At 45.4% G+C, this 9601-nt stretch overlaps 1 protein-coding gene across 1 annotated transcript in view; it reads left to right on the plus strand.

Annotated features, from left to right (window-relative positions):
* BUB1 (BUB1 mitotic checkpoint serine/threonine kinase) overlaps positions 1-7435 on the plus strand; it is a 15054-nt gene extending 7619 nt beyond the window's left edge. Inside the window, exons 13-25 of the mRNA XM_086744680.1 lie at positions 506-601; positions 1275-1365; positions 1742-1823; positions 2460-2640; positions 3117-3195; positions 3804-4024; positions 4315-4455; positions 5099-5214; positions 5632-5793; positions 5996-6153; positions 6248-6425; positions 6649-6755; positions 7198-7435. Coding sequence (XP_086600806.1) covers positions 506-601; positions 1275-1365; positions 1742-1823; positions 2460-2640; positions 3117-3195; positions 3804-4024; positions 4315-4455; positions 5099-5214; positions 5632-5793; positions 5996-6153; positions 6248-6425; positions 6649-6755; positions 7198-7393 — 1808 coding nt within the window. The 3' untranslated portion in view covers positions 7394-7435. The remainder of the gene's footprint in view (positions 1-505; positions 602-1274; positions 1366-1741; positions 1824-2459; positions 2641-3116; positions 3196-3803; positions 4025-4314; positions 4456-5098; positions 5215-5631; positions 5794-5995; positions 6154-6247; positions 6426-6648; positions 6756-7197) is intronic.
* Positions 7436-9601: the final 2166 nt, after the last annotated feature.

A 9601-nucleotide genomic window follows, 5' to 3' on the forward strand; every position in this document is an offset into this window, starting at 1 on the left:
TCAGATGTGGAGTAATAATATCCCGATGCTGTTTTATCCCTTTTGTGCTCTTCTGCCATGTTCTTCTGTTGTGACAGTAAGCCTGTTAACCACTAACACGTAGCAAATTGCTGCAGCTGAATATATATCTGTAAACCAGAAAAAAACCAAAACCAAAACAAAAAACAAAAAGCTTGTAGTATTCATTAATTTTCCAAATATCTAAGAAGATAAAGGAGCCTTTGCTCCTTTGGGAGAACTTGAAATCTCATCTTGGAAAGAAAAAAAAAAAAGGCTATGGTGCCAAGAAGTATGTGTTGGCCAAGTTGGATCTTCCTGTGTTTGCCCAGTTGTCTGCAGTGTTTAAGTGCAACATGAGGGAATAATTAGTTATTGGCATTTGATAAATGATAAGAATATTATCATTATGGCGTTTGATTTGGCTACTATACAGTGGAAGAACCTCTGAAAATTTCTTTACTTTTACTGAGGGTGATATTCTTGTGCTTTTTCCTTCTTTTTTTAGGATTTCTAATGGATATGTTTCAAACACCCATCTTACCTGAACCATCTCCTCTTGAAGAAAGTGAGGAGCAATTTGAAGTCTTTTGCAGAAAAAGCGGTAAGTACTCCTTATTTTTTTCAGTCCCTGAAATTTCACTCCTGTATTTCCTGCTTACCTGGTCCTCATAATTTTGAGGTAAGTAGTTATTTGATTAGATGTGGAGCAAAGAATCCGCTTCTTCCCTGACAATGAATTTCATTTACTGACCGGTTCTAAATTTTGATGCACAGTCTGAGAACGGCAGAAGCTCTTTACTGTTAGCAAGCGTATTAATGTGTGTATTAAACATGTCGCTTCTCTGTAGAGACTTCTCTGTATTTAAAACGTAACTTTGAAAAGGGCACAGCCAGTACTCATACGAGCAAAGCTTTTTTTTCTAAAACATTTTGCAGGCTGGGTGTTAGTATCTGAACTCCCCTCTTATCCTAACAGCTCAAACTGTCTGAAAACCGGGCAGTAGCCGTGGCTTACAACAGTGAGCACAGAGATATTGCACAACTGGTCAGATGCAGCCAAGAAGGCTTCTGTGCTCCTGACCGGTCTTGTTTTGAAATGGAAAAATCTTCCCCAAGAGCTTATAGGGAAGACGGTTTGAGTGGTAATTCTGAGGATGTTCTTTGTCTAGCTGGATATAGCCATGACCATCAGTTGCCTGCTTAGGGATGAAAATGTGACTGTTGATATAATCTTTGTTGGGTGAATGTAATGTTGATTATCTTTGATTTTTAAGAGCCTGATGGAGGTCTGAAAACTAACGTCGTTGCCCCCGTCATGCCTGCATTTTCTATCTTTGAAGATGAGAATGAAAAAGAGAACAGCGGGTAAGGAGCAAAAAATAACAGCTGAGTTCAGTTTGTTAAGAATTACATATAGATTTGCTTCTATTCCGTACAATTTTGCTGTGACTGTATTTGTAGCACCAGGAGTGGCTTGAATACAGCCCCTAGCAGCTGCGTGGAAGTGGCATGAGAAAGCTGTAGTTGCTTCTCTGTGGAATTGCGCAACTTCCCTGTTTGGATAGCGTGCTTTAGATGCTTAATTTTCTGGGTCACTGTGGATAGCTTTGTTTCTTTGAGCTACTGCAACTTCTCTAAGTATCTGCGGATGGGATTCTTTAAAAAATAATAATAAAAAAAATAAAACCAACAAGTCTTTGTTATGACCGGTCTGCCTGTTCTAAACTACCTGTTCTGTCAGGATCCCGCAGCATAAACACAAGCCAGAAGAGCCCAGAACCGTTGGAGAACAACCTTTGACTGACTGTACGGCGGGCACAGGAGTGAGTGTTTGGTCTTATTGCAAGAATTAGCCTTGGGAATGGGTTATGTCGTTATAGGGGACGTCAGAGGTGGCTGGCTCTACCTGTGTTCTATCCCAATCCTGCAGCATCCCTGGGGATAATAATACCTCGCTGAAGTCTAGGTACCCTTTCCCATTCCCTGCCAAGGAGATGGACTTTTTCAGTGGTTAATTTTCGCGGAACTTCTAGGAGCTTAGAAGTGGAGAGCAAATCCAACTGCAGTTGATGTGTAGATTTGGCTTCTTTGGGGAAGGAAAGACGGAGCAAGAGAGACTTAAGTGTTCTGATAGCCACCTAACAGTTTTCGTAGCCAAGGAGATGCATAAGTGATCACCAAGTAACCAGACAGACTTTTTCAGACTCCTATGGTAATTTTTTTGTTGTCTAACATTTTGCTGTGATACTGACCATTGCCAGCATTCAGGTCTGATACAAAACTGTAAACCTGTCGTTTAGGTTATATTGCCATGCCTTCATTTTTCTAAGGTTGTAAGTTGACACAGGCAGACTCCACATCACTGAAACTGCAGAGGCTGCTCGTAGATTACAGGGCAGCTCTGGCAGGATACTTTTGATGGCTCAGTTTTAAATTTTTGTATATTTTTTCCCATCTAGGAAGAAACAGGGACCCCAGAGTTCTTGAGGGATGATTATACGGTGTGGAATGTACCATGTAGTAATAAAACCTTAGCTCCCAGCCCAAACAGCACAAGAGACTTTGCACGAGCTGCCCAGCTTGTATCAACACCGTTTAATTACCTGTCGGCACATTCGCGGCAAGCTTTGGAGGACAAAGGTAAAAATAAGGAATACTTCAGGGTGAGAGCATCTAATTCAGTATGGCGTATCTCCATTTCTGTGCCCTGCTTGGCTCACTGGCCAGCACGTAAGCTTTCCAAGAATTTTTGATTGGGGGGATGAGAGAAGGTGGCGAGGGACAAGAGAGACTTTGTGCTGTAGAACTGTCATTCTGGACTGTTCCAAGGGGTTGTAAATAGTCAAAAAATGGACTGAAGTCCCAGCACCACCTTCTTCTGGGGGCACCTTTACGCTTGTCTGCCCCTCTCTAGTCTTGGAATACACTCCTTAAAGAAATCAAGCTGTTCTCTTTCCTTATATATCTTAAAATAAACTTGTTCAGTTCTCGCTCTTGTGATACCTTAGCAACTTTCACAGCTGCGGTGGGACTGAACCTTCTTGTCTTGGTAAGAGCACTCTAAACCTGCTTGCCTTTGTGGAAAATAAACGTTTGTTGCTGCTCCCTTTCTTCAGCCTGTAGGGATGACATGCTGCAAATGGATTTGGAGTTTTCTGAAGAACTGCACAAGCAGACAAAAACGAAGAAGCTAAGGTATGTCACGACTTGCTGAGATTTTCAAGACTTGAGAGCACCAGGCAAATCTGTGCCAGAGCAGACAGGCCTGCGACGCTGCTTTTGATTCAAGTTTTCCAAATAATTCAGAGCTGACGTGTTTGTGTCAGGCTGACTCTGCCAAGCATACATCTCGGCACTCTGCGGAGTTAAATGAACCTGGGTATGGTGATAACGGCCCTGAAAATGCCTCTGTGATTTAAGTTTTCTGACACGTGTGGGCATTGGATGCAGCAGTGCTCCTCTGTGATTTAAGTTTTCTGACACGTGTGGGCATTGGATACAGCAGTGCTGAGTTTAAATTAAAAGTTAACGGTCCAGAAAGTTTTAATGGCTGTGTATGGAAAACTGCTGCTTTCTTTTGAACATTGGCTGAACTTGTTGACTGATAAACTTGAAAGTTATTAGTCTATGGGTAGCACGATACAACCAAATCTTATTTCCTTAAGAAATGTCGTTTTATTCATCTTAATATTGGTTATGGCCAAAGTTGCAAGTGCAGACATTTGACACATTTTTGCTTACTAAAGATGCAAAAATACTGTGGCAGTACTGTCAGTTAATAATACCTTGTTTTAAATGTATAGCCCTGCTCTTGAACACATTGCGGAACAAGAAGAGCTTCAAGGAAATGTCTTGAAACAAGGAAATGGACTTCAAGGAATTGCTCCGGTTCCTCAAGGATTACACGAGCAGACTGCCACCGGCAGAACTGAACATTCCTCGTCTGTTGGGGTGGACAAAATTTCCCATGAAAAGCTGACTGGAACTGGGCAGGACAGGACAGTCCGGAGCGTTAGAGCCGCAGGTATGGAGAATCACCTACGATTTTCTTCCGTCAAGTCTGAGACCGGAGAGGTGTCGTGTTCTTGCAGCGGTGCTTTGTTCCAACACGAGGCTGGTCACTGCAGCAAGTAAGCTGTCTTGTGAGGTGTAAAAGCTGGATTGTCAAAATTGAGGAATACTTAACTTGGCCCTCTTTTGAGAGCCTTTTAAAAAAAAAAAATAATCAGTGATACCCATTCAAGTATAAGCTGTGTTACTTCTTTGAAACAATGCTTTTCTTATAGCTTAAATATTTTCCTTCTCTCCCTGAAGTCCTCGTTGAGAACCCTTGGGATAAGGAATTGATTTGCAAATTCTTGTCAGAGCTTCCTAAACCACTCCACACCTACGCCAACTACTTTGAATGGAAATCTGCTCTTCCGTTCATCAAACTGAAGACTGAACTCCGGCTGGGTAAGAGCTACTTCAAACATTTCACTTGAAAGCATTTCTTGAAGTTTTTCTGGGATCCTCTGAAGTATTTTTCTAATTCAGCTGACTTCTGTGTATCTCCAGATAGCTTCCAGACTATCTAAACCTCAGATTTGAAATGAGACCTGGGTTTTTTTGTTTGTCTTTTGTAGCATAGGCATTTTTATTAGGCATTCCGCGTAGGGAGTTTTCCTTTCCTAGTAGTCTGTGACACAGCTCTCAGACTTTGTATAGAACAGTGGCCGTCCCGTGTCAACAAAATCTGTACGACAGTAGTTGCAACATGCAATTTAACCCTTAATGTTTACTTTTTAAGGAGCGCACTTTGGAATTTGATTACTTCCAGGGAGCCGGACTAAAATAGAAACACTGATTTTTTTTTTTTAGTATGTGGCACTCCACAGCACTCTTGTTCTCAAGAGTAAAGGCTCTCTGCTGTGGAAAGGCTGGCTGGTGAGAACAGACTCGCGGAGAAAGATTAGCGCTAGGGTTAAAGCAATAACTCCTATGGGGCTACTGCTTTTTCTTTTTTCTATTTTATTTTTTTATTTCCTTTCTTTGAGCGGTGATGTCTCTTCTGTGCAGTCTGCAAGCAGGACTACTTAACGTTGTTCATCTCCTAAAGGTTCCGGCTCATTCCACATGGACTGCTTGGTTGGAGAGGGAGCTTTTGCCCAAGTCTATCAGGCTTCCATCCTGGATGCCTGTAACCCTAGAAACAATCAGAAAGTCACGTTCAAGGTAAGCAGTGTTGATTTGGTACAGCCCTGCAAGTAGGATTCGTTCTGCGAGAAAAGGTAGTTAATGCAGAGAGAGGAATTGGAAGGATTTTCCTCTTTTGACTTCAAACGCTGCCTCTCTTACACAAAATGTCTGTTACCAGCAGAAACATGAATGTTGCAGAAAGACCGGCATTTTAAATAACACAGAAGAGCGTATAAGTCAGAATGGGTTTGTGGCGTGTCACTGAAGACTTGAAGAGCGTTAATCATTGAGTGAACTAACCTAAGGTTAATTACTGTAGATATAAATATTTTACTTACTCAAGAGGAAAAATGCCTCGTCTGCCGTTAAAAACCAAACAGAAATCCCGACCTGAGAAGAACTTCTGCTTTGATGCTAACAGATTTTGCTAGTAAATCAACTTTTCGGTTACAGGTCCAGAAGCCTGCCAACCCTTGGGAGTTCTACATAGCCACACAACTGGTAGAAAGGCTCGATCCCAGCCTACACCACCTCTATATCCATTTTTATTCTGCTCATTTCTTTCAAAATGGAAGCATTTTGGTTGGTGAGCTCTACAACTATGGAACGTTGCTGGTAAGCGTGATCAGCTTGTGCTCTGCAACATCTATATTCTTTCTGGAGCGCTATTATATTGCAATATTCGGATGTCTCCTCTGCTCTCTGCTTTTTGGGACCTTCCTTCTGAACGTATTCCGTGTTTATCAACATGGACCTGTCATCCCTGTCAAGTTGTTTCTGCGTAGCTGATGGTTCTTCCCTGTCTTTTGGTTTACAGAATGCCATCAACATTTACAAAAAGCTTCCCGAGAAGGTGATGCCTCAAGCACTTGTCATCTACTTTGCTGTCAAAATTCTTTATATGGTGGAAGAGCTCCACAGCTGCAAAATCATTCATGGTGACATTAAGCCTGACAATTTCATACTTGGAGAAAGGCAAGTATTTCCCTTTGCTACCCGAGATGCCAGCACATCGCGGTATCATAGCCTTGATAACTTACGTGATCGCTTTGCGTCGTCATGGTTGAAGGTTTCTGGACAACGACACGTGCGACATAGATGGTCTCTCTCACGGCTTGACGCTCATTGACTTGGGGCAGAGTATAGACATGAAACTCTTTCCTGAAGGAACGGCGTTTACCGCAAAGTGCGAAACCTCTGGATTTCAGTGTGTCGAGATGCTGACACAGAAACCGTGGAATTACCAGGTATGGGATTGCGTAGGCAGCCTGGATGTTTGGAGCTGACTGGTGTGAATAGATGGAGTACGGAGATATTAGACTTTTGCAGCAGAGTTGTAGATTCAGCTGCTTGTTTTAAAAACACAACCCTGAACCCTCTTACCCCGGTGACTCCACAGGGTGTTTTTCGTGCTGATTTTTAGTGGTCTCAATACATTTTTAATGTAAAACTTGTGTATCCTTTCTTCAGGCAGACTACTTTGGCATCGCAGCAACGGTCTACTGCATGCTCTTTGGTACCTACATGCAAGTGAAGAACGAAAACGGCATCTGGAAGCCTGAGGGAGCCTTCAGAAGGTGGGTGTCAAGTCTCTTCCAACCCTTCCCTTGGCTAGAAAGACGTCTCGTTAACGCCAGGTTTGTTGGACGTTCGTTTCTGTCACAGCTCTCAGCAGTGCTCGTGTCCGCTGCTTGATGCCCTAAAAATCGTGGGCGTTCGGGGCACGGAAACTGCTTCATAAAATTCACTGACTCGAGCAGGGGAAGCTTTTCAGCAGTGGGTGTGGCGAGCTGCACGGCGCCCTCCGCTTCTTGCTGCCGGGAAGGAGGAAACAACAGCTAACGAGGAAAAATCCCACTGGCTCATTAAGCAGCGTACCGCACCGGAAACTGCATTATGTCACAGCCGCGTCCGTGGTCGCTCCAGCCTGAAACTGGGGAGCGAGCGGGGGAAATACGGGAAATAGCGTTTTAACAGCTTGGATTTAAACATTTTTTGATGCGTCTTTGCTCCTTACAGGCTGGCCAACGCTGACCTGTGGAAGGAGTTCTTCGAGAGCATGCTGAACATCCCCGGCTGCCACAGCCTGCCTTCTCTGGGAGCCTTGCGCAAAAGGCTGAAGGACTTATTTTGCAAGTCGTACGCAAAGGAAATAAAGTTCCTTCGGAACAGACTCGTCGTCTTGCTCATAGAACACAAACGCTCACGAAAATAGGCGTTTAGTGAGCAGAGTTACGGAGGGCTGGGACTTTACTGCTGTGAAATCTTTTTGTAATAAATGGTAATAAAGTGTTCTTGAGGTTTATTTCAGGAATGAGAACTTTCATCTTTCTATGCTGTCGCAGCTCTTTGAGGGCTGCGGCTCGCACGCGGCCCTCCTGCTCGACCCTGTCTCTCGGGAGCTCCTAGGTTGAAAGAAACCAAGGTTTGCAGATCGGATTTAGGCGAGATAGGGCTGAAATCACACTCGGTGCTTGGGTTAAATGCGCTTCTGAGCAGCCACAACGCGATTACTGGGGACGGGGGGAATCCCAGAGGGAAGGGTCTCTCCTTACTGGAATTGAAAGGGTTCTTTTCTGCTTGTTCCGAGGTTTTTTTTTCCTTTACTGCAGCAGAGGCTTGTGCAAATGCTTTGGGAAAAGGCCAGGAAAGCATTCCTTAAAAAGTGCCCCCGACTCCTTTTTATCTCTTTTTAAGTTTAATTACAGCAGCCGTAATTGTTGCTGCCTACAGGTCGCTCACTCGAGTTTGCATGAGGCTGGCTTGACTTTATGGCTATTTAATCAAACGTGAAATGACAAAATAACTTGATTTACCCAATTTACACCAGCCTAAAATAAACGTAGCAGGCAGCTCGAGCACGGCAGCTGAGGGCATCTACCCACAGGAGGGAGACAAACATCCGCCTTTCAGAAATCTCTCGCTGGATTTCAGGGGTGTTTTTGCCTGTCCTCCTCAGTTTAAGTTGCTTACGAGCTGAGCTGGAGCCAGCTGCTCCCTATCCAGGCAAAAATCTTGATATTATATATATATATAAAATATATATATTTAGTTCTTAAGCTCATAACACAGAGGCATACGCCGCTCCGAAAAGTGCGGAGCACTTTTCGGAGCGGCGTATGCCTCTGTGTTATGAGCGCGCTGGAGTTTTTACCTGCCCGTTTCCCCCTATTTCTGCCTGGTAGTGATTTTTTTTAATTTTTTTTTTTTTTTTTTTTTTTTTTCCGGCTGCGGTACAGGTGCATCCCCGCCAGCTGTGCCGCCAGCCGTGGGGCGGGAGCCTCTCCGCAGCTTAAATGTCAAGCCCCTCGGCGAGGGGAGCGGGAGCTGGCGTGGGTGGAGGAGTTTCACATCGTTAGACGCGGCAGAGAGGTGTCAGCTCCAACCCGCTGCGCATCCCTACCTCGCCCCGCAAACCCCGGCTCCTTCTCAATCCCGGAGAAGCCGGGCTCGGGTGCGAGCTCCGAGGATGCCGGCAGGGATGCACAGGGTGGGATTTTTCGCTGGCGATCGCCTCCGTTTTATCACCCCGGGCTTTTGGGGGTGCTGCGAATTTTTACAGCTGAGCCTCAGCGAGGAGCGGAGGGCTGAGACGGCTGGTGGGGATGGGGAAGGGATGCTGCCTCCCGTTATTTTCCATGAAATCACCTTAAAAAGAAGCCGCTACGCTGGGAACCTGCCGGCATCGCGCGGCGAAGCAGGAGGGATGAAGGACCAAACCATCCCAGAAGCATCCGGGCGGTGGGATGGGGTCCACGGAGAAACCACCCTGGGAAGCGTGGATGCTCCTATTTTCCAACCGAGCCGCTAAAAAAAAAAAAGAGCTTTGAAAGAAAAAAAAAAAAAATTACACAAAAAACCCACGCAAACTCGAAGCCCCAGCTGGCAAGGCTGACATTTCCTCCCCGGGGCGCGCCAGATCCACGCCGATGAAGATCTCTAGGTATCCCCGGAGCCGCCCTTTGGAGATAACTCATCTCGGGGCCCCCGCCGCCCCCGCGGAGAGGAGAGATTTCCTGGCGCGGGGGCGGCTGGCTTTTTCTTCTGCAGAAAAAAAAAAAAAAAAAAAAAAAAAGAACAAAAAAAAACCCCCAAGTTTGCTCACTTTTCGCCCTTTGCCGTCGTGCCGCGCACCCCCCCCCCCGCCCCGGGGTCTGGGGCTCGCTCTCTCCCGGGTTTTCCGTCGCTTGCCGTCGTCACGGAGCCCCGGGCGAGCCCACGCTGCCGGCAGCATCTCCCTAATTTTCCCCGCAAATTCCTTAGTTGCCCTTTTAAGGCATCAAAAACGGGGTCCCATCCAGGTGAGGTGCCGGTGTCACCCGCGGCAATGTCACTCAGCCGCCCGAGGGACGACAAATAACTTCCCCCAGCCCGAAATACCCGTTAAGCGGGTAAGAAATTTTAACTCGTCAGCCGTGAATCA

The sequence above is a fragment of the Chlamydotis macqueenii genome, chromosome 3 (genome assembly GCF_036417535.1).
Source record: "Chlamydotis macqueenii isolate bChlMac1 chromosome 3, bChlMac1.mat, whole genome shotgun sequence".
Lineage (NCBI taxonomy): Eukaryota > Metazoa > Chordata > Aves > Otidiformes > Otididae > Chlamydotis > Chlamydotis macqueenii.